A 24,888-nucleotide genomic window follows, 5' to 3' on the forward strand; every position below is an offset into this window, starting at 1 on the left:
TCCTCATTGTTGCCTGTACTGCATTTCCTGTCTTCAGGATGACACAATCATAGCCCAGTCGAATATCTTTCTTATCCTTCACTCTCTCTAATGTTCCTCAACAGCGTGTCCTGCTGCCTCTGCCGCCTCAATACTTCTATATTTCTAGCATCTCTGACTCAGTTGGGGTTGCTTTCATCCTTTACCTTATAGCTTAAAAAAAAATTTTTTTTTAAAAATGTATTTCTGAGCGGGAGACAGAAAGAGAAAGGCAGCTTCCATCTGCTGGTTCACTCCCTAAATGCCTGCAATGGCCAGGACTGGAGCCAGAAGTCAGGAATTCAGTCCATGTCTTTCAAATGTGTGGCAGGGCCCTAATTACTTCAGCCATTTCTGCTGTCCCCTCCCCCAGGGGCTGCATTAGCAGGAAGCTGGAGTCAGATATCAAAATCAGGTACTCTGATATGGGCATCTTAACCACCAGCCTAAACACCCACCCCTGCCTTAGAGCTTTTTAGCAGGTCTTTTTGCTTCTTTTTGTCCCAGCACCCTGCCATTTACATCCTACACAGCAGAGGCTTTCGAAAGTGCAATCTAATCACATTGCTCCCTCGTGCAACCCTCCAGTGGCTTTTTTTTTTTTTTTAGCTGAGGTTGAGTCCAAAATCCTCAGTGTAGCAGCCAAGGTGCTTCATGGTCTGGTCTCATCCTGCCAAGCTGATCCTACCCAAGGTGGCCCAGCCGTATTAAACCTGTGCTTTCCTAAATCCATAAAGGTCATTTTTCTTCCTGATCATCGCTGGAGAGTGGGAATTTTTAAAAGATAAAGATCATAGCAAACATGGGATGGTCCATTCTTTCTTTTGCTTCCTTTAACTAGCAAGGTAACATGGGCCAGGGCTTTGTTAGGCCCTCTCTCTTCTTTCTTCCTGACCACAATACAGCCTGAGATGGGCTCCTTTGAGCTGCTCATCTGTTCCTTTTCTTCTGGGGCTGGTAGTCAAGGCATTTACTCAAATTGGAGTCGGAAGAGCTGAAACTGGTGTTTGGGCTGCAGCATAGATTAAGGTCTGACTTGGCTCACTCTGCTGAGACCTCTCACAGGAAAGACGATTCCTCTCTCTAGCAGTTTCCAGGAGGCCCTGGGACCAAAGCCCCAGTTAGTAGCACATTCCCTGTCTCCCCTGTGACCAGAAAGTCAAGGGTGTCATCAGGAAATCTTAGGTCTCTTGGCTAAATAGAACTTTAATGTCTTCCCAATCCACTTTTCCCCAACTTGCCCCATTTGATGAACTGCCACACATTCTTAAATTCTTCTTCTTCTTCTTTTTTAAAGAGCAGCAGAGAGAGAAAGAGACAAAGGAAGAGAGGAAGAAGGGGAAGGGAGAGACAGCTCTCATCAGCGGAGTCACTTCCTAAATGTAAGCAACTAGGAGCCAGGAACTTAATCTAGTTCTTCCAGATGGATGGCAGGAACCCAGCTCCTCCACCTATCACTGCTGCTTCCCAGGAAGCTGAATTAGCAGGAAGCTGGAGTCAGGAGCAGGTTTTGAACTCAAGTAGTTTGTTAACTGATAGGCTAAATGCCAACCCCCCATCCTCAAATTCTTAATCTGTAAGAATGTCTGGGGCCCCGCCCCCACCCAGCATTGTGATGCAGAGTTAAGGCATCCCAGGTACAGCACGGTTCCAACTGCTACTCTGTTTCAGATCCAGCTTCCTGCTAATGCACCTGGGAAGTCAGCACATAAGGATGGCCCAAGTGCTTGGGTTTCTGTCATCCACAGGGAGACCTAGATGGAATTCCCGGCTCTTGGCTTGGCCCAGACCTGGCTGTTGTGGTCATCTGGGGAGTGAACCAATGGATGGAAGATCTCTTTCTCTGTCCAAAAAAAAAAAAAAAGGTCTCACCGTCCTCCAAGGAGACTGTAAATTCTTTTTTAGTTCTGGGCTATGTCTTATCATTGTTGACGACCGCATGACCAATGAATGCACTCGGTGTCAGGGCGGGACTTTGAAATCCAGTCTGTTGTCAAGGAGTCATTCACATAAGATTGACCAACTGGCCGAGGGTAACACTGGACTGGAAGGGTGCGGTGAGCAGTTTCCTTGCATCCTCACCAACAGCTTGTTTTTGTTTTTCAGTTTTTTCTTGCTTCTGTGACTTTGAGTTAGAGAAACACGAGAAGGAAATGGGTTCCGTGACCAACACCATCGCATTCACAGAGAGGGCAGCCACGGGGTCATGGATCCAAAGTTCTTCTGCCCCTGGCAAAGTCGTCAGCATAGCCCGAAGCTCTTCCTCACCTCCATGGCCTCTCCTTTCAGGCCCAGGCCCAGGCGGGTTGGATGGTTTCCCCCAGTCCTTTAACAACGAGGGCATTTAAAATGGGGAGGAGGAAGAGAAAGGCGCCAGGGGTCAGGGCCGGGCCGCGCCGGCTTCTGCTCAGAATTCAAGATGGGCCTCCAGGACTCAGGGGAGGCCTCCCGTCTCTCTCTCTCTCCCTCCCCCCTCCCCCTTTCTGCCTCAGCCTTCCTCTCAGCGTCCGCGGGGGCTGATTCACCTCAGAAACACGGCCTAAGAAAGGAAGGGAGAGTTTCTCAAGTGTCTGAGAGGTTAAAACTTTGACGAAAACAGCCAAGGGAGGGTGACGAGACGAGGCTGTGGCCACGACGTGGGGAAGAGGCGAAGGAGGGAGGCCGAGGCGACAAAAAGCGTGCAGCGCAAGCAGCTCCCGCGGCCGAGCCCTCAGCACAGCGGCGGGCGCAAACACCGCGCCGGAGGCAGCTGCGCAGCGGAGCCAGGCCTGGCCCCGGAGGCCCTCGGCCGCGCCCCAGGGGCGGGCCAGGGGCGGGGCGGCCCTCAGAGCCGGGTTCTCCCCGCGGGCTGCCGGCCCACGGCCTCCCCGCCTCGGCAAGCCGCTGCCGCTGAGGATACCCCTCGGCGCCGCCCGCCCGCCCCCAGAGCCGCGGCCGCCGAGCCCGGCGCTCATTGGCCGCGGCGCCTCGGCGTCCCCGCCCCTCCGGCGGCCCCGCCCCCTCCGCCGCCGCCGCCGCCGCCGCCGCCACCACCACCACCACCACCACCACCACCACCGCCGCTGCTGCTTCCCCGCTCCGCCTCCTCCCCCTCCGGGAGCCGCCTCCGTCGCCTGCGCCGCCGCTGCCGCTGCCGCCGGCCGGGGCCCAGCCAGCGCCCGCGCCGGAGTCGAATCGCAGCCGGAGCCGCTGCCCGCGGCCCCGCCATGAGCGGAAGCGCCGCCGCCGCGGTCGCTGCCGCCGCCGCCTCAGCCGCCGCCGCGCACTTCCAGCCTCAGTCGTCGTCTCCCAGGCCGGGCCCCGCCGAGCTCGGGCCCCCGCGCCGCCCGCGCCCCCCGCCGCCGCCGCCTCCCCGGCCCGAGCCCGCCGCCGCCGACCGCCTCAGCCCTCCGGGCCACGGGCCTCTCCGGGCGGGCGCCCAGGGAGGCGGCGCCTGCGGCCGAGCGCCAGGAGCAGGTACGGGGTCCAGAAGCGGGCCGGGCGGGGAGGGGCGTGGGTCCGTCCCGGGGGCGAGGGGTCCCGGGGACTTGTGGCCCGGTCGCCCGAGCCGCCGAGGGGGAGGAGCGTTGTCCGGGTCAGCTTTGTCCGGCCCGGAGCCCCTGAGAGCCTTGCGTCTTTGCCGCGCGGAGCGGTTCACAAAGCGTTTTCCACCGGGTGGGTATAGCCCCCTCCCCCAGGGTGGGCAGGGCAGGACCTCCCCGGGTCTCCCGCTCCGCAGAGGAGGAAACTGAGGCTTAGAGGAGGAAGTGACTTGCCCAAGGTCACAGAGCCGGTGAGCGTGGAAGCCTGGCTGGGACCCAGGGCCACCCTGGACCGGCGTGGGCCCCGGGGAGAGGGGGCTGGGAGGAGGCTTAGCCCCCAGCCCCGAGAGCTGTTGGCCAGGGAGTGGGGGGTGGGGTAGGCCCTGTTCCTTGGCACACCCACCAGCTCTTTTCGGCCTGGCTTAGGAGTAAAGATCTCTGGTGGGGTGGGACCGCGGAGAGGGGCCCCTTGGGGAGCTTGGTGGCGCCCTGGGGAGCCGCAGGGCAGAGCCTCCTGCGCGGGGCGTGCAGTCGGGGAGAGGCTTTTCTGCGTACTTGGGGCTGTGCCCCGGAAACTTCGCACTGTAGGGGCGCCTGGTCTCCGCCAGGCCACCTTCCCCGGCCGCTGCGCGGACCAACCCAGTCTTGCTGGAATTAGTGGCAAGGAGGCCTGCCCGCTTTCTGGAGACGCCCGTAGGTGTCTTAAACCAAATGGCCCGAGTCCTTTACATCCCAAATCAGAAATGCATATGTAGCCCTGGGGAAGGCATGTATGCCACAGGAAGCCATAGTTTTTTTCTCCTGTGGTCTGGACCTACCGCGCTTGAAGTCCCAGAGAAAGAAGAGCCATCCCAGGCGGAAAGGGGGATGGAAGCTGGGAGGATTGGGACGACCCGCCCGCCTGCCTGGCCTGTAATGCGTGGGATTTCCGTTTTTGTTTGAGGTGGGTGATTGGGTGGATTGCTTTTAATGTGGTTGCATCTTGGAAATGGGAGAGGAGTTGAGAGTTCTCAACTAGAGGGAGAGAGCAGCCTGTCCCATGGAGCTGGAAAATAGCAGCTGTAGAATGGGGGCGGGGAAATGGAAGGGTTGCTGAAGAGACGGAATGGTGTCTAGAGAAAAAGATTGGGATTTTTGCAAAGAGGGAGCCGAGCAGTGATGAGTTGGAAGGAGCGTGGTAGAGTTGGATGATATCTTGCAAGGCTGAGTGTACGTGTTGGTCTGCAGTTACTTCCTTTTCTCTAAGTAGGATCAGTTGTGATACTTTTATAACCATTCTTGCTTTAGCTCCCCCCACCCCCAGGATGCAGACCCCAAGTGCCAGTAGTATTGTCTTGGTAGTAAGGCTCCACAAAAGAGGGGAGGGAAAGACTAATTAGCAGATGCATTAATTAAGGCCCTTTGTCCAAGATGATTCCTTGTTGAAGTCAGCTGTTTTCTTGCTGCCCTTCTGCACATCGGCTTTCTGGCTTGTGGCTGCTGTTGGCTGCTTGTTTTGGGAAGAAGTGCTCCAATTTAGGCAAGTTGGGCTAGATTTTTTTAAAAATGTAGGATACACATTTGGTAAACATATAAAAGCAGGAATATTTACTTGTCATAGATTTATAGTGGTGAAATACAAATTGAAACAATGGATGCCATTTCACACTCATCAGATTGGCAAAAACTAAATGCTGCGGTAACCAAAGACTGTAATAGTAAGATTGCAGGTAAATAAAGTTTTATATATGGCTATGGGAATGTAAATGAGTACATCTACCTCGGAGAGTAATGTTAGGCTAGTGGTTGGTGTCTGGTTGAAGGGGGGCAGGCATGCTCTTGTACCTAACATGTCCATTTCTGGGTATGGATCTTAAGAAATTCTTGCACACTTGCCCCAAGAAAATACGAAACAACTACTAGAATGGTCATTCAGCTTAGATGTCCACCAAGAGGGGTATACATACATTTTTAGACCCACACAGTTGAATATTACCTGAGTGTAGTAGTAGAACTGTGAATTTGTTCTGAAATGAATGAATCTCAAAAACATAATATGGGGTGGGGAAGCAAGTCACATGATTCTTAAATAGTCTTTCCACATGTATAAAATCTGAGAATATGCAAAATAATATTGTTTGTGGCTGTGTGCATAAGTAGTAATAGTATAAAAAACATGAATGGGAACGACTAATGCTAACTTCAGAGTACTGATTATCTCTGGAAGAGAAGATGGGGAATGGGATTGGATGGGGTTTGCAGAGGGATTTAATTATACCTGAAATATTCTCTTAAACCAGAATCAGGTGAGTACAAATTAAGTTTTTTTTTTTTTTTTTTGCTCCTGTTGGGTTTAGGGTACAGAGATTTTTCTAAGTATTTTTCAGATGCTTGAAATATTTCTGACATGTTAAACATTTTCTTGTTTATAGAAAACAGAGTTTTTGTTCCATAATAATGGAACTCCAGCTGCAGGCTCCAGCCCAGCCCAGCCTGTTAGGCATGCACGCTGGTGATCCTTTGTCACCCCTTTCTGATCTGTTAAACCTGGTATTGGGATGGATGACTTATTTTGGAACTGCTGAGAGATTTCCTTCTTTCTAAACTTTCTAGTGGACCTAGCTCAACAGTTTGAACTTTTTAAAACATAATGCTCCAGGATATTCTGATTTATCAGGTGTTGGGAGGGACCCAGACATGTGGTTCTGTGGATTCTGATGCTCTCTAAAGTTCAATCCAGCTTTGTCCCCAGGCTGTTCCTGAGGCTGCCCTCTTCTGCCCCTCCAGAATCCATGTGATGATTGGCTCTTCTGTGGAGCATAATTTTGTGGAACATTTTTTGGATGCCAAACCTCTCTTAATCCAGGTGGTCAGTTCTTCCTTCCTTCCTCCCTCCCTACCTCCCTCCCTTCCTTTTTTTTTTTTTTTTTTTTCAGATTTATTTGTTTATTTGAAAGAATTACAGAGAGGGAGATACAGAACTTCTAACCTCTGGTTCACTTCCCAGATGGCCTCAACAGCCAGGGCTGGGCCAGGCTGAAGCCAGGAGCTGCTTCTGGGTCTCCCATGTGGGTGCAGGGGCCCAGTTTGGGCCATCCTCCGCTGCTTTCCCAGGCCATTAGCAGGGAGCTGGATTGGAAGTGGAGCAGCCACGAACCCGCGCTTTATGGGATGCCAGCATTGCAGGCAGCGGCTTTACCTGCTATGCCACAAGGCTGGCCCTTCCCACTCTTATTTTCATTCAAGGAGCTAAGAGAACTGCCTACCAGGGCTATTTATCAACTTTTATAGACTTTAACCACATGTGTCCATTGTATGTGGTTTTATAGTTAAAGAGCACAGTGGGTATAAAGAGAAGGGAAATTAGTGTATGCAGAGAAAGTAAACCCCAAAAGGTAAATGTATGTGATAATGTCTTTTAAGAGAGTGGTGGTTCATCCCATTGCAGATGATACTGATTGCTGTAGTTTATGACCTAAATTTGTGCTTCAGCTGTTGGAACCTGTGACCAGAGAGGTGAGTCTTCAGGAGAGGCAACTGATTATTCCTCAAATTGGAAATGTTTCCTTTTTCCTAGCTTGACTTGTTCTCCTTCTCTGCTAACCTTTTTTTCTCTCCTACCTAGTGTGTTTAGGAATTAATTTATGTTAACGAATGTGAAGTTTTTTTTAAAGATTTATTTATTTATTTGAAAGGCGGAGAGTTACCAAGAGGCAGAAAGAGGGAGGGAGGATGGAGAGAGAAAGTGAGAGAGGGAGGGAAGGAGAGGTCTTCCATCTGCGGGTTCATTCTCCAAATGGCCACAATGGCTGGAGCAGTGCCCATCCAAAGCCAGGAGCTTCTCCCAGGTCTCCCACACAGGTGCAGGAGCCCAAGGATCTGGGCCATCTTTTATTGCTTTCCCAGGCCATAGTAGAGAGCTGGATTGGGAGTGCAGTAGCCGGGGACTTGAACCTGCGCCCATTTGGAATGCTGGCACTGCAGGCGGCAGCTTTACCTGCCCCCTGAAGTTTTTGATAATTTGTAAAGTTCCCTTTTGTCTTTGTTGTGGCTCTGCTTTTTGGAAATTGACTTTGCAGTTGCCCTGGTACATTTTGTAGCAGTGTTGCTCTGTGGGACTGTACAGATTGTGCCCAGCACAAGGACACCTGTGTCGAGTGGACAGGATGGAAACCGTTGTGTGCTCTACTTACCAGGATGAGCACCTGGTGAGGACCTGGTGTGTCCTCAGAGAAGGGGCATCTTCTCTAAATCTCGCAAAGGTACCCTGTGACCTTGCACTGCCCTGCAGCTTTGGGGTTGCGGAATCAGCTGTGACTGTGCTGTTCATACTCATTCAGGACTGTAGGATGAGGGGTGGGTTGGTGCTGGACTTAGGGCCCCAAAAGAGTTCTTCATGTGGACTTTTCCTAGGAATTGCATTCCCCTCCACCTCCTCACAGCTGTTCATTACCATGCTCAGATAAACCAATGAGCTCAGCTTAAAATTGTGAACTTCATTATGAAGCTGGAGAAATAGGTTCAGAGTAACTGTTTGGAAAATACCATTACTTGTGGAAAGATGAAATAAGAGGAATCATTAATGAAAGAAGAAGTGGTCTGGTAAGTAAAGGAGAAAAAACATCTGTGTGCCACATTTGCTCTTATATACTTTTTTTTTTTTTAAAATATTTATTTATTTGAAAGGCAGAGTTACAAAGAGGCAAAGGCAGACAAAGAGGTCTTCCTTCTGCTGGTTCACTCTCCAGATGGCCACAACGGCTGGAGCTGTGCTGATCTGGAGCCAGGAACCAGGAGCCTCCTCTGGATCTCCCATGTGGGTGCAGGGGCCCAAGGACTTTGAGCCATCTTCCATTGCTTTCCCAGGCCACAGCTTAGAGCTGGATTAGAAGTGGAGCTGCTGGGACTGGAACCAGCACCCATATGGGATGCTGGCACTGCAGGTGGCGGCTTTTACCCACTACACCGCAGTGCTGCCCCCTCTTAGATTCTTTTTTTTTTTTTAATTTTTATTTATTAGAAAGGTAGAGTTACATACAGAGAGAGATAGAGCGAGGGAATGCCATATGGAAATGAAGAGGCTGGAGCTTCCAGGTCTCCCACATGGGTGCAGGGGCCCAAGCACTTGGGCTACCTTCTACTGCTTTCTCAGGCACATTAGCAGAGAGCTGAATCAGAAGTGGAGCAGCTGGGATTTGAACTGGCGCCCATAGGGGATGCTGGTGTTGCAGGTGGCAGCTATACCCGCTATGCCACAACGCCAGCTCCTGCTCTTATAGTTTTACAGTGCTCAATCTGAGCAGGAAACGTAACATTTTCCTCCTCCTAATTCATCCTACACTAGCATTCCTGAATTTCTGAAGACCTGAGGCTTTTAAGCCAATTTTGAAAATATTTACTCATTTGTATTTTCCATTAAATGATTGTTTCCTGCTGTTTCATTTTTTCTTGGAGAGAGTGGCAGGATGAGTGTGAACCAAGGACAAGACTGGACTTCCTACTGCTTTTGCAGATAATGGCAGAGTGTTTTTTAGAACGGTTGTCATGGACAAATACTGTTCTAGGGGCTCAAGGGAAAGGTACATTTGAAGTGGTCTTTATTATTTTTAGATATTATTGAGGGTGATGGATAGAGAGTTCTAGTGTGCTTTTCCTCTGTCTGGGAGGAATTTTTAAGAATTTGAGAGACTGAGTGAGGGAGCATGAGTGCCCTCATCTTCTGATTCACTCCCCAGATACTCTCAATGATCACAGAGTGAACGAAGCTGACTTCAGCCTTGGGAGCCTGCAGTGCAATCCAGGTCTCACATGTGTGTGGCAGGAACCCAGCTACTTGGGCCATCAGTGCTTCTTTCCATAGTCTGCTTTAGCAGGAAGTTCCGGTCAGGAGCTGGAGTGTGGTAATGTACCCAGGGACTCACTCTGATGTGGGATGCAGGTGTCTCAAGTGGCATCTAGGTCACTAGGTCATATAACAGTCCCTGAAGGACTTTCTTGAAGAAATTGTATATAAATAAGACTTAAAATGTTTACAAAGATGGTCTCAAGTCCAAACAAGAAGAAACTTTTCTTACCTATAGACCTTACCCAAAGCTGTTTAAGTTTTTATTTTTTTAAATTTTAAACTTTTTTTTAAGACTCAAATGTTCATTTGAAAGGCAGAGTTACAGAGAGACAGAGGGGTTTTCCATCCACTGGGTCACTCACCAGATGGCCACAATGGCTGGAGTGTGCTGATCTGAAGCCAGGAGCCAGGTGTTTCTTCCGGGTCTCCCACACGGGTGCAGGAGCCAAAGCACTTGAGCCATCTTCTGCTTTCCCTGACCATAGCAGAGAGCTGGATTGGAAGTGGAGCAGCCAGGACTTGAATGATGCCAGTGCTGCAGGCAGCGGCTTTACCCGTTAAGCCAAAGCACATGGCCCTTAGTTGTTTTCCTGTTTGCTTGACTGGCTGTTAGTGCTATTTTGGCACTGATGGGAATAGTTAACTGAAGTGATGTAGGGCAGGTGGAGGAGGAAATGATGGGATTATACAAGGGTTTATCAGAGATCCCTCAGTCATGATACTGAAATCTATCCTTGCATTTTCTGCTTTGGTAGTAAAATATGTGTAGATGTAAGGGAGTTGTGAATGTAATGATTTGACTTTGTTAAAAGAAAAATGGAAGGAAGAAATATGCATAGTAAAAAGAGTAGCCTGCAATTGGACTGGGACATGCTCTAGTGCTTTGGGGGTATTCCTTAGGATGGGGAAGTTACTGTCTGTCCACTGTGCTTCAGTACCTTTCATGTCACGATCTGTCTGCAGATGGTGCTTGCTGATCTGTTGAAACCTGCTTTATTATCACAGAACTAAACCATGAGCAGTTTCTCAGACTAAATTGAAGAAGGGTGGGCTGAGAGTAAAATAGGTAATCCTTCCCAAATCACTTTTGCAAATAGGAGATGGGACTTTTCATAGTTAACAAAAAAGTATTTTTTGTGGGGAGTTTGGACTGTTTTGTGTAAACTTTTTAAAATAGATTTGTCTTTATAGATTAAAAAATTTTTTAAAAAGATTTATTTATGTCTTGAAAGAGTTACACACAGGGAGAAGGAGAGGCACAGAGAGAGAGAAAGGTCTTCCATCTGCTGGTTCGCTCCCTAATTGGCTGCAACACCTGGAGCTGTGCCGATTGGAAGCCAGGAGCTTCTTCCAGATTTCCCACGCAGGTGCAGGGGCCCCAGGACATGGGCCATCTTCTACTGCTTTCCCAGGCCATAGCAGAGAGCTGGATCAGAAGTGGAGCAGCCGGGACTGGAACCAGTGCCCATAAGGGATGCTGGCACTGCAGGTAGCCCCTATAGATTTTTTTTTTTTAAAGATTTATTTATTTGAAAGAGAGTTACAGAGAGAGGTAGAGAGGTCTTCCATCCATTGGTTCACTCCCTAAATGGCCACAATGGTCAGAGCTAAGCTGATCGAAAGCCAGGAGCTTTTTTCAGGTCTCCCACATGGGCGCAAGAGCCCAGGGACTTGGACCATCCTCTGCCGCTTTCCCAGGCACATTAGCAGGTAGCTGGTTCAGAAGTGGAGCAGTCGGGATTTGAATCTGTGCCCCTGTGGGATGCTGGTGCTGCAGGCCAGGGCTTTAACCTGCTGTGCCACAGCGCCAGCCCCTATGGATTTTTTATAAAACGATTTTAATTATTTATTTGAGAGGTAGAGTTACAGAGAGAGAGAGGGAGAGAGGGAGAGACAGAGAAAGGTCTTCCATCCACTAAGTCACATTGTAGCCAGGCTGGAGCTGAGTCTGTTCAAAGCCAGAAGTCAAGAGCTTCTTCTAGATCTCCCACGCGAGTGCAGGGGTCCAAGGACTTGGGCCATCTTCAACTGCTTTCCCAGCCCATAGCAGGGAGCTGGATCAGAAGAAGAGCGGCCCGGATTTCAACCGGTGCCCATATATGGGATGGTGGCACTTCATGCAGAGGCTTAGCCTACTATGCCACAGTCCTGGCTCCCAGACTTTTTTTTCTTTTTACTGCCACTTATACATGTTTTAGGCATCTACTGGGTGCTTGTAATGCAGTACTAACCTCTGATTCCTTGGAGTGGTAGTCCTGAGTGTCAGAAACTCTATTACTTGAGGTACTGAAGTTCTCAGGACAGCTAGTGCTTGTTTTTTTCTATTTCTGGCTTCTTTTTGCTCTCTGGCCTTCTGGGCTTGGTGGTGTTTGTGTCTGTTAAAATAGGCCTTCCCCATTCCCATCCACCCACCACAGGAGGGAGTACGGACACTGAGCAGAACCCTGGCTGATCACTCACAAGTAAAACCCTATAAACTGTTGAACCCAAACTGAGGGCACCATAGCGGGTGCATCTCTTTTTCCTCTCTTGCCACCACCCACCCTTTGCTGTGGAGCCTGGAGGGTGCCCCCCCCCAACCCCCGAGTCATACAAAGAAGCTTTGTGCTCTGAAGATGTTCTAAAGGCGGGATCACTGTAATTATAATTCCCTAAGCACAACCAAGAAATGGGGGCAGGCAGGGTAAAGATGGTATCCTAGTACTTGTTGGTAGGGAGAAGTCAGGCAGGGATTAGAAATCATCTGGAGACAGTATCCCGGAGTGGATAATGGAGTGTTGTTGGTGATGCTGACAGGAATGTGTCCAAGTGAATACGTTTTAGTTTTAGATTCAAATACAAGATACTTGAAGGTTTAAAAAAAAAAAGCAGAAGATTGAGCCTGGACTTTTTTTTTATTTTTTTTCCCACTTTTTAGTCTGCAATTGTAACTGAAAAGTATTTTAGAAGAAGGTATGTAGAAATCTGGGTCTACTTTGCTTTATGTTTGTGCTGCCAGAATGATTGATTGCTCTTACTCTCCAGGGGATGCTCCCACTAATCTTTTTTTTTTTGTTGTTTTTTTCTGTTTAAGTAAGCAGTGACTGACTGACATTTTTGGGAAACTGATTTTCCCTTACTACCACCAAATAAAAACAAAACAAAAACATTCTGGGTATTTGTGCTTAATAAATGCTTTTATCAAACATTCTATGCCATGATGTTTGTCTAAGCTCTGCTAGCTATCATCTAGTGATAATATTACTATATTGCTTGTTACTAATATCTCAAACAAAAATTTTTAAGAGAGATGTAGCAAACATTGTTTGTCAAGGTAATCCGTAGTAGTCCTTATTGAGGACTTGGGGAAAGGGCCCTTTTTGCTGCTCTAATGTGTAGATGATATGGCTCTATAGATACCTTGGGCTATTGTAAGCAGCTGCTTTGTCTAATTACTTGTCATAAAGTCAGGAGTTAGATTTTTTTTTTTTTATTTACTTATTTGAAGGTCAGAGTTAGAGAAGGAGAGGCAGAGAGAGAAAGGTCTTCCATCTGCTGGTTCACTCCCCAGTTGGCTGTAATGGCTGGAGCTGGGCCGTTCCGAAGCCAGGAGCTTCTTGCGGGTCTCCCACGCAGGTGCAGGAGCCCAAGCACTTGGGCCATCTTCTAATGCTTTCCCAAGCCATAGCAGAGACCTGGATTGGAAGTGAAGCAGCCGGGTCTTGAACTGGTGCCCATATGGGATGCTGGCACTGCAAGCAGTGGCTTAACCTGCTACGCCACAACGCCAGCCCCAGGAGTTAGATCTTTATTCTTACTCTCTAGCATGATTTTGTCCTAGGTTGAGGAAATCTAGCTTAAACTTGTATCCAAATAAGACTGCTAGTCATTAGTAGTCCATTGAAAAATAGTAAATACACCAGGGTGGGCATTGTGGCACAGCAGGTTAAACTGCTGCTTGGGACACCCACATCCCGGATCAAGGTGCTGGTTGGAGACCCAGCTCTCGGCTTTCTGTCTAGCTTCCTGCTAATGTGTATGAGAATGCAGCAGATGGTGCTCAAGTATTCGAGTCTCTGTTAACCATGTGAGAGACCCAGATGGAGTTCCTGGCTCCTGGTGCCTTCCTGGCCCAGTCCTGGTTGGTTTAGGCATTTCTATAATGAAGTAACAGATGTAAGATCTCTGTGTCCTTCCCTCTCTCAATGTCACCATGCCTTTCAAATAAGTAATCTTTAAAAAAAATACACTAGGGTTCTATTTCATATGCTTTTAATGAAGGATAAGGTTTATTTTTCAAACCCCTATTTTAGTCCAGTATGTTCAGTAGTGACTTACATTTTAGCTCAATTATAAACTTATGTGGGCTACTTCCTTTGCGTTGTTTATAGTATATATTTCTTTTGGAGATAACCACTGACTATATTTCACTGCTCTCTGGTGGCCACTAAAAGTAGTGGTTTTAGTGAACATTTATTGAATATCTACTATGTACTGAACACAGTTAGAATTTTAGAAATGATCAATATATGCGATAGTTAAGTGAGACATTCTGAAAGTGTGTTAGCGAACAAATGCATTTTTGGAGTTGCTAGCCTTTAATAAGAGGGCAGAGAGCTTCAAAATTGTGTTAGTAGTAATGATACCATATGATAACTTTGATAACTTTTTTTTTAAAAAAGATTTATTGATTTATTTAAGAGCCAGAGGCAGAGAGAAAGGGCGTTCCTTTGCTGGCCCACTCTTCAAATAGCTGCAAGGGCCAGAGCTGGACAGTTCTGAAGTCAGGAGCCAGGAGCTTCTGGGTCTCCCATGTGGGCACAGCAGCCCAAGCAGTTGGGCCATCTTCTGCTGCTTTTCCAGGTCATAGCAGAGAGCTGGATCAGAAGTGGAGCAGCCAGGACACCAACCGGCACCCTTAGGAGATGCCCACACTGCAGGTGGAGGTTTAGTCCACTTTGCCCCAGTGCCAGCCCAACAGTTAATCTTGCTGAAGCACAGATTTTATCAGATCAGAATTTAAGTGGCTACCTTCTATGTAAAAGCTGTATATTTTTGGTATGGCATTCAAGGCCAGCATAATTGCATCTTCATTATTCCAATCTCAGCTATAAGGGGTTTGTAGAAAGTCAAATTAGCAGATAAGTTTAATTTAGTGCAAAAAATTTGAAATACATGTGTTTGAGGGATCGTCAAGAAATTCATGAAAAGTATGTATTATGAAATAGCTATATGGGTTTCAAAAATTTTTTGCACCAAAATAAATTGATCTTTAAACTGTTTTCCATGAACATTGAACATTTTAAATTTATTTTTACTTATTTGAAAGGTAGATACACACATGCACACATGCAGGCATCCAGAGATGACCTGTCTGCTGGTTTACTCCCCAGAAACCTGCAACGCTAGGGCTAAAGCAGTGAGCCTGGAAATCCATTCAGGTCTCCTGCTTGGGTGGCAGGTACCTGGTGCCAAGTATCTCTTGCCTTCTAGGGTATGTATTAGCAGGAGGCTGGAACTGGGCAAGTGCCCAGACTTGAACTCTGGGACATCCCAAGTGGTGTCTTTTTTTTTTTTTTAAACAGGCAGAGTGGAAAGTGAGAGAGAGAGACAGAGAGAAAGGTCTTCCTTTTTGCCGTTGGTTCACCCTCCAATGGCCGCTGCGGCCAGTGCATCGCGCTGATCCGAAGCCAGGAGCCAGGCGCTTCTCCTGGTCTCCCATGCGGGTGCAGGGCCCAAGCACTTGGGCCATCCTCCTCTGCCTTCCCGGGCCATAGCAGAGAGCTGGCCTGGAAGAGGGGCAACCGGGATAGAATCCGGCGCCCCTACCGGGACTAGAACCCAGTGTGCCGGCGCCGCGAGACGGAGGATTAGCCCGTTAAGCCACGGCGCCGGCCAACCCAAGTGGTGTCTTAACCACATCATCAAATATTCCTCTGGCTCCTTCTGCCCCCAGTGTTTTGAAGTACCCTTGTATGTTGTATGCCTCTTCATGCTCATGAATGTTTTCCCCAGGGAAATAGAACAACTAGTCCATGTGTTACTTTTCTATCTCTGTACCTTTGTTACTTTAGCTTGGAATTCCTGTCCTCAAGTTTTTCCAAATCCAACTTTTTTGTTTTTTCATATCTAGATAATAGTTGTCAGTTACTGTATGCCTATTAGATCTGTGGCTCTGTTCTGAGTACTTTTGTGGGTTAATTAATGTAATCCTCATTCAGTCCTGTAAAGGTAGATATCAGTTATCATACTTAGGGTACGGATGAAGAAACTGGAAAACAAGGAGGTTCAGTGACTTGCCGGGGATGATACAACCATTCAGAGCATTATCTGGGACGTGAATCCAATAGTCCTGTCATTGTAGTTTTAGCCATGGATGCTTTACTGCATCTCACTTTATAGATCAATTCAGCAACTCAGCAGTTAGTTTTGACAACAAAAGACTGAATAGAAGTCAAATTGATCACCATTTTAACCACTAATGGGGATTTGAAGTTTTTAGTTTTACCTTTGTCCCTTTTGAGAATATCTGTTCCTTTTTGATAAGTTTTGAATTCCTGTGTTAGGATTTTTAAATTTATTTTTTAAGTCATTCATTACTTTAAATCAGGCATATTTAAATTGCTTCTTAGAAAATTGTTCATCTCCCATGGGGTGCAGGGCCCAAGCACTTGGGCCATCCTCCACTGCACTCCCTGGCCACAGCAGAGAGCTGGCCTTGAAGAGGGGCAACCGGGACAGGATCGGTGCCCCGACCTGGACTAGAACCCGGTGTGCGGGCACCGCAAGGCGGAGGATTAGCATAGTGAGCCGCGGCGCCGGCCCACAAGCGGAATCTTAACCCATTGTACCACAACATCAACCCCCACATCCCTTTAGTTAGGAGCATAGAGTATGAATATTCCAGGCATCAATTGTTGAGCCCAGTATTGTGTTGATGGCTGCATCAACAGTGAATTATTTGAGGAAGATTCTTTAGCATACTGGCTTCTAATTGAACTGCTCTTAAATTTTAACTGCTTGTTAAAAATTATGTTATTGGGGCTGGCGCTGTGGCGTAGCTGGTAAAGCCACCATGCACAGTGCCAGCATCGCATATGGGCACTGTGGTTTGAGTCCCAGCTGCTCCACTTCCAATCCAGCTCTCTGCTATGGCCTGGGAAAGCAGTAGAAGATGGACCAAGTCCTTGGGCGTCTGCACCCACGTGGAGACTCGGAAGAAGCTCCTGGCTTCGTATGGGAGAGTGAACCAGAGGATGGAAGACCTCTCCTCCTCCCCCTCCCCCTCCTCTGCCCTCCCTCCCCCTCCCCCTGCCTCTTTTTCCTTCTCTATGTAACTCTGATATTCAAATAAATAAATATTTTTATTTATTTAATTATTTATTTTTATTTTTTATTTATTTTTTTTGACAGGCAGAGTGGATAGTGAGAGAGAGAGACAGAAAGAAAGGTCTTCCTTTTTGCCGTTGGTTCACCCTCCAATGGCCGCCGCGGCCGGCGCATCTCGCTGATCGGAAGCCAGGAGCCAGGTGCTTCTCCTGGTCTCCCATGCGGGTGCAGGGCCCAAGGACTTGGGCCATCCTCCACTGCCTTCCCGGGCCACAGCAGAGAGCTGGCCTGGAAGAGGGGCAACCGGGATAGAATCCAGCGCCCCAACCGGGACTAGAACCCGATGTGCCGGTGCCGCAAGGTGGAGGATTAGCCTGTTAAGCCAAGGCGCCGGCTCAAATAAATAAATACTTTTAAAAATTCTGTTATCAATAGGTAGGTTGTGGGCTAAAGCTGAAATCTGATACTAAGTAAATTTTCTCATAAGCAGATTTAGATGATGTTTGTAACACTGTTTCACCTATTTTTGTGGGCTTAATAGGCATTTGTGAGGCATCATGGGAACCTACCATTTAGAATATATTCTATGGGAAAATGGGAGTCTAAGCTCAAAACCAGATATAGTACTTAGAGACTTTTGGAATATGATCTGTTTTCCAGTTGAACACTGCCAACTCAGTCCTTCTCTCCTGCTTTGCATATGGATACTTAAAAGGGAAGAATGAATTCTCTGCCTTTCAAAGTGACTAAACAGTATAGAATTGATTTTTGGTTTTCTCTACTGATAGGATACAAACTCCTGGTTAATCTAGGTTGTTAAGAGGTTTACACACATTCATTTGTTTGAGTTTCTTAATAACCTTAGCTTCAGAATATATTGACCTAGAGTTTGAAATGCTTGAGGGCTGTTAAGTAATTGTTTACTATCTGCTAATAGTGAAACTATGAGTCAGGAACTTTTGTGACTTAATTATCCAATATTTCTATTAAAACTGTGCATATATTGTTGAAAACAGAGATTATTACTATTCCATGATGATGTTTTTAAGCTTTAAATAACATGTGCTAAAGGGAAACAAAACCCCTAAAAACAGTAAGGCAGCACAGTCAAGAGATTTGGTTTAAAGTGAATTACTGTTGCAACTCATGAACTATGTTGAGATCAAAACTAAAGTCAGAATTTGACTACAGAATGTTTAAATACTGTGCATACTTTGTCTAACTTTGGTAGAAAAAAATCTGAGCGATGTCTTCTGTCTCAATTGACAGATGTGATTTTGACTAAGCAGTTCTGTTGCTTTGTTGGAGAAATTTGAAGAGGAATGGAAAAAGGGGGTCGAAATCAAGTTTTTTTTTTTTAAAGATTGGTTTATTTATTTGAAAGTCACAGAGAGAGAGAGGTCTTCCATCTGCTGGTTCACTCCCCAGTTGGCCGCAATGGCCAGAGCTGGTCAGTCCGAAGCCAGGAGCCAGTAGCTTCTTCCGGGTCTCCCACTCCGGTGGCAGGGGCCCAAGGACTTTCCCAGGCCATAGCAGAGAGCTGTGTGGGAAGTGGAGTAGCCTGGGATGCCGGCACTACAGGTGGCGACCCAACCCACTATGTCACGGAGCTGGCCCCAGAAATCAAGTTTTATCACACCAAAATCATTTTGAGATGTAAACACGTTCCTTTTGAAATAAAATTGATTATTTTTCTTGATACTGTCAACTGAAAACTCAAATTTATTTTAAGATTTGATTAGAACCACTTGCTTTTATGTAATATAAGTTATCCAGTTAAGGGAGGGACTTTAGGAATTTTAATTCTTAAAATTGCCTTAGGAAGGGAGAGGCAAGTCAAACTGGGTAAGGGCCCTACAGAATCAACCATGCCCACTCCGTGGGTCTGGAAAGCTGAGAAAGGCTGTGTTACACTGCCGTGGAGTGGAAGTTAATTAGAAGTGAAACTGAAAGTTCCTTTAAAAAAAAAAAAAAAAGGGGGGGGGGGCAGACCATTGTGTTAGGCTGAGTCAATCTGGATTGAGCAGTTAGACTATTGGATTTTTAGGGAGAAATGTGTATGTAGTTCACCTGCTAGATTTCCAGAATCAGTGTTTTTGTTGTAGGGCAGACTCAGTGGAAGAAACTGAGAGACTTCAGCACGCGGGTTTTGAAATAGGATCTGTGTCTTAGAGGGAAGTTGCAGGAAGTCAAGGTGGAAAGCTGGAGACATTTCCCTCTGCTCTTAAGTTGTATAGAGTGGGGACATCCCTGAGGTTTGTTTTGTTAAAATGATGGATTCCCACTATGGTTTTAATGCCATAAAGTTTAGTCTTGGTAATTTTATTATGCCTGGAGTTAAAGCTGACATTTACTTATTTTAAAAGAAAAAGGACTCATGATGTAACATTGACACCTAAGAGGAATAATTTTCCAAGATGGTTATGTGCTGTCTATCACACACAAAGATGACACTGCTAACGTGCTCTGTTTAATTAGGGCATGCAGTGCTGATGTTTTTCCCATAAGATAGTGAAATGATAGAATCATATTCAAAGAGATGAAAAACCACTGCTGTTTCTGATGGTATCCCCCATCACTGTAGGGTAATATGAATTGGGGTTATGGCTGTGCAGTAGGCTGGTGCTTCTTAGACTTCATTTGTGGGTCTTGTTAAAAATGCCGATTTCTAGCAAGCACCCAGGTGATGGAGCACATGTGCAATAATCAGGTGGAGGGCTTGTTAAAAGGAAGTTTGCTGGGTCCCACCACTCAGGTTTTCTATTCACCTTTCTAGGGTGGGGCCTCATAATTTGCATTTTAAACAGACTCCTAATTATGTTAATGTAATTGAGTACTGAGTAGAGGCGCATTTTCAGAGCTGCTGAGGTAGACCTAACCATAGTCAGCAATCCGCAGCTCAATCGGTTGTGCCACAGCACTGGCCCATCATGGCTTCTTGAGCATTATTTTCTAACTGAACTGAAAACTGAGTTTGAAGAACATAATGGAATAGTGCCATTCCTATTACACAGACACCACCCCAGAAAACAGCCCTCAGCATTGTTGCATTGTGAGGGAGGTCGTCCATCTGCTGGCTCATTCTCCAAATGGCTGCAACGGCCAGAGCTGAGCCAATCTGACAGGAGCTTTTTCCTGGTCTCTCACGAGGATGTAGGAACCCAAGGTCTTGCGCCATCTTCCACTGCTTTCCCAGGCTGTTGGCAGGGAGCTAAATCAGAAGTAGAGCAGCTGGGACTTGAACAAGTGCCCTTATGGGATGACAGCGCCGGAGGCAGAGGCTTAATCTGCTGAGCCACTGCGCTGGCCCCATGTGTCGCTATCTTTCTAGAAGAAGGTCAACAATAAACCCACCAAACTGATAACAAAGATGATTTACTTTTATAGAGAATCAGGATTATGGAAGATGAGCGTTTATGTAAGATTTCACTTTTTCATGAAGAGATTGTACTAGTGTGATCTTATGGAAAATTAAATGAAATTTGGGAAAATCATCTTCCATTTATTTTTTTTTTATTATTTTTTAAAAAGATTTATTTGAAAGAGTTACACAGAGAGAGGGGAGGTCTTCCATCCACTGGTTCACTCTCCAGATGGCTGCAACTGATGGAGCTGCACTGATCCGAAGCCAGGAGCCAGGAGCTTCTTCCGGGTCTCCCATGTGGGTGCAGTGGCCCAAGAACTTGGACCATCTTCTGCTTTCCCAGGCCATAGCAGAAGCTGGATCGGAAGTGGAGCAGCTGGGTCGGCATCCATATGGGATGCTGGCGCTTCAGGCCAGTGTTAACCTGTTGTGCTACAGCGCCGGCCCCCATCTTCTATTTATTTACCTCGTCCTTCAGCCTTTTTTCCCTGGTTCTTTGACCTGATAAAGAACTCCTGAGCCTTCTCTTCTGATTATCCTCTCACCTCAGGGTAGCCTGCCTTCTGCTACCTGGAGTCTGGTCATCCTGTCTCCTTTCTTCTGGGACCTCTAGCAACAGTTGTTCAACTTTTGCTAGTTGTGGTTTCTGTTCCATCCCTGGTGGTTTTCTACACTGCATCCCCTACTTTTATAGCTATTTGTTTTATAAATAAAGCCCCCTTTATATTATTCCAACTGGTTTTGTTCTTTCTTTACCATTGGAACCCTGACTGATGAATCTTTCATTCTTTTTTTTTTTTTTTAAGATTGATTTATTTCTCTGAAAGTCAGTTACACACAGAGAGGAGGGGAGAGAGAGAGAGGGAGGGAGGTCTTCTATCTGTTCTTCACTTCCCAGTTGACTGCAGTGGCTGGAGCGGAGCTGCGCTGATGCAGAACCAGGAGCCAGGAGCTTCTTCTGGGTCTTCCACGTGGGTGCAGGGGCCCAAGGATTTGTGTCATCCTCCACTGCCCTCCCAGGCCATAGCAGAGAGCTGGATGGGAAGTAGAGCAGTTGGGACTTGAACCTGTGCCCTGGATTGAAAGCTGAGCAGCCAGAACTTGAACTGGCATTCCAATATGGAATATAGGTATTGCCTAACCTATTGTGACCCTACTATCAATTTTTAAATGATTACCTTTTAAATCTATTTTTGAAGTTTTTATTTCTATATACTAATTCAGGAATTTCTGTTCTTAACCTTATTAAATTCTTTTTGTATACTTTTTTTTAAAAGATTTATTTACTTATTTACTTGAAAATCAGAGTTACACAGAGAGAGAAGGCAGAGGCAGTGAGGAGAGAGAGGGGTCTTCCATCCACTGGTTCACTCCCTAATTGACGGCAATGGCCAGAACTGTTCTGATCCAAAGCCAGGAGCCAGGTGCTTCTTCTGGGTCTCACACGTAGGTTCAGGGGCCCAAGGACTTGGGCCATCTTCCTCTGCTTTCCTAGGCCATAGCAGAGAGCTGGATCGGAAGTGGAGCAGCCTGGACTTGAACTGGTGCCCATATGGGATGCCCGCACTGCAGGTGGCGGCTTTACCCATATGCCACAGCACCGGCTCCTTTGTATACCTTCTTAAAAGTTTTTTTTAAAAGTCTATATTATAAGACTATACAGTATAAAAAAATAACATAGATATATGTATCAAAGAATATCAAAGTCCCTTTCTTTGAATTCACAGAGATCAGAACAGGTATGTGTATGTTCATTTTTTTGTTTGTTTTTAAACTATGCCTGCCTGTCTGTGTGTGTCCCCGCACACAAAGATTGGGGCTGTAATGTATATGTTTTTGTTTCGAAACTTGATTTTTTTCTCCCCATTTTATAATTGTATCTTTTTCTAAAACCTTTGTTTGACAACTGTATACATACAGAAGCATGCATATCTTGTTAAGTTTGCAACTTAATGAATCATCACAATGTGAACATTCTTGTGTAGCCAGCAGGCAGTTTCAGAAACACAATATTAGAAATAACCTAAAATCCTCCTGCTGTGTGACTACCTCATTCTCTTTTAAAAACTTAGCATCTTTGAGATATAAATTCACATATCATACAGTCCTTTGTGCAAAAGTAAGCAGTTCAGTGGTTTTCTGGTATTTTGGTATAGCTGTGGCTGTGCAGTCTTCACCACCGTTTGATTTACCCAATGAAATCCCTTACCCATCGGCAGCCACTCTCCATCTCCTCCCACTCCAGCCCTGGGCAACAGTGATCTACCTTCTGTCTAAAGATTTGCTTGTTCTGGAGCTTTTATGGAAGTGGAATCATAACATACTCTTTTCAGTATTTATTTATTTGAAAGGTAGGGTGATGGGGAGAGAGAGCAGTTCCAGCCGCTGGTTTACCTCTCCAAGTGTCTGCAACAGCTGGTGCTGAGCCAGACCAAAGCCAGGAACTCCATTGGGATCTCCAAGAACTTGGGCCATCTTCTGCTGCTTCTCTACCCCTACCTAAGGGTAGAATTCCTGGGTCCAGTGCTAATAACTGTTTAACCTTTTGAGAAACTGCCATACTGCTTTCCACCAACAAAATTTGAGAGTTCAAGTTTCTCCATATCCTTGCCAACACTTTTTATTATCTTTTTTATTTGATATCTCCTCATGTGGTTTTGGCTAATGTTGTATCTTTTAGCTTTTTTTAATTAAAAGTTTTTAATTTTTTGAAATGCAGAGTCACAGGGCATGGGAGAGAGAAAGGAGGGAGGGAGGGTGGGAGAGAGAGAGAGAGAGAGAGAGAGAGAGAGAGAGAGAGAAATATCTTCCATCCACTGGTTCACTTCCCAAATGCCTGCAACATGCAGGTATGAGTGAGATGGGAAACAGAGGCCAGACTTCCATCTTATGTCTCCCATGTGGGTAACTGGGACTTGAACTGGCACTCCAGTATGGGATTGAAGGTGTCCAGCATAAAACGCTGCTGGACCACAATGTCAAGTGGAGCTTATCTTTTATTTTATTTTTAAACATTTATTTTAAATATTTATTTATTTGAAAGGCAGAGTTAGAGAGGGAGATACAGACATCTTTCATCTACTGGTTTACTCCCCAAATAGCCCTAAATGCTAGGGCTGGGCCAGACAAAAGCCAGGAGCTTCATCTGGGTCTCCCATGTGGGTACAGGTACCCAAGCATCGTGCCATTCTCTGCTGCTTTCCCAGCCACATTAGCAGGGAGCTGTTTTGAGAGTGGAGCAGTCAGAACTTACCCAGTGTCCATAAGGGTGTTGACTGCTGTCACAGGCAGTGGCTTTACCTGCTCTGACATGATGCCTGCCCCTCATACAGCTTTTTTTTTTTTTTGAAGATTTTATTTGAAAGGTAGAGTTAGAAGGAAAGACAGAATTTCCATCCACTGGTTGATTGCCATTTGACCACAAACACCGACCAGGGCTGGGGCAGGCCAAAGCCAGGAGCTTCTTCTGAGTCTCCCATGTTGGTACAGGGACCCAGAGACACGGGCTATATCCTGCTTTCCCGGGTGCATGGGAAAGCATGGGAAAGGAGCTGGACTGGAAATAGAGCAGCCAGAACTTAAACAATTGCCTACATGGGATATCAGTGTTGCAGGTGGTGGATTAATTCACTGGGCCACAGCACCACCCCTCTCAAGTAGCTTTATAAAAGGCTTTTGGGGGTGGGTGTTGTGATAACAGCAGTGGGTTAAGCTTCCAGTTTTGATGCTGGCATATCAGCTCTGCTTCAAGTTCCGGCTGCTCTGTTTCCCATTCAGCTCCTGCTACTGCTACTGGGAAAAGTGGTAGAAGATGACCTAAGTGCTTGTTCCTCTGTTATCCACATGGGAGACCTGTTTGGACTTCCAGGCTCCTGGCTTTTGCAAGGTGTCTGTCGCGTAACAAATCTTCCCAGTCAGATGAATCAGTTAATTCACAAGCTGTTATTGGAATTCCACTCCTGGGTGAAGTTCTCCCGCTCCCAAGGTGGGGGGGGGGGGTGCCCGCACATCAGAGATTGGGAGGGCTCCTTTTATAGATACAGGGTGTGGGGGTTAAAGGTTGAGGCAGGACTGATCCTCATTGGTAGACCTTTAGGCACCCGCGGGGACCTTGACAAGGAAATGTGAGTAGGGACTCTCCTTGAGGATCCCAAAGCTACCAACTTTTTGTGGCCATTTGGGGGGTGACCCAGCAAATGGAAGATCTCTCTCTCTGCCTTTATAAAATGAATCTTAAAAAAAAGATTTTAGGGGCAAGTAGTTAGCCTAGCAGTTAAGGTTCTGGTGTCCCATATTAGTGCTTGGATTTGATTCCTAGCTTGTTTCTTACTAATGCAGACCCTGGCAGGCAATGATGATGACTTAAGTGGTTGGGTTCCTGCCACCCTTGTGGAGACCTGAATTGAGTTCCTAGCATTCCTGGCTTCTGGCTTTGCTCTGGCTATTGTGGGTATTTAGGAGGTGAAGCAGTAAATGGGCACTCTCTTTCTTTGTTTCTTTCTTTCTCTCAAATAAATAAATAAATAAATAAATATAATGAAAGACTTTTAAACTTTCTGTAATTGTCAGAAGACACTGTGTAGTGTCTTAAGCATCTTCATGATTTTGAGACTGCTGTTTTAGTGCATTGTTTCTTGTCCTCTATTTTATTCCTTTGTAAATAATTTGTAGTTTTATTTATATTTTTATACATTGCATGTTTTCTTTTGAGACTGGTTTTTCTTTAAAGACTAATTTACTTATTTGAAAGAGTCACAGAGAGGGAGAGAGAGATGTTCCGTCCACTGGCTCTCTCCCAGATGGCTGCAACAGTTGGGGTGGGCCAGGCTGAAGCCAGGAGCCAGGAGTTTCTA

At 46.4% G+C, this 24,888-nt stretch overlaps 1 protein-coding gene across 2 annotated transcripts in view; it reads left to right on the top strand.

The window, feature by feature from the left end:
* Positions 1-3,224: 3,224 nt before the first annotated feature.
* RNF38 (ring finger protein 38) overlaps positions 3,225-24,888 on the top strand; it is a 142,986-nt gene continuing 121,322 nt past the window's right edge. For both annotated transcript variants that reach the window (XM_062207960.1, XM_062207961.1), the window contains exon 1: positions 3,225-3,474. In XM_062207960.1, the coding sequence (XP_062063944.1) occupies positions 3,225-3,474 (250 nt within the window). The remainder of the gene's footprint in view (positions 3,475-24,888) is intronic.

The sequence above is a fragment of the Lepus europaeus genome, chromosome 12 (genome assembly GCF_033115175.1).
Source record: "Lepus europaeus isolate LE1 chromosome 12, mLepTim1.pri, whole genome shotgun sequence".
In the NCBI taxonomy this organism is placed as follows: domain Eukaryota; kingdom Metazoa; phylum Chordata; class Mammalia; order Lagomorpha; family Leporidae; genus Lepus; species Lepus europaeus.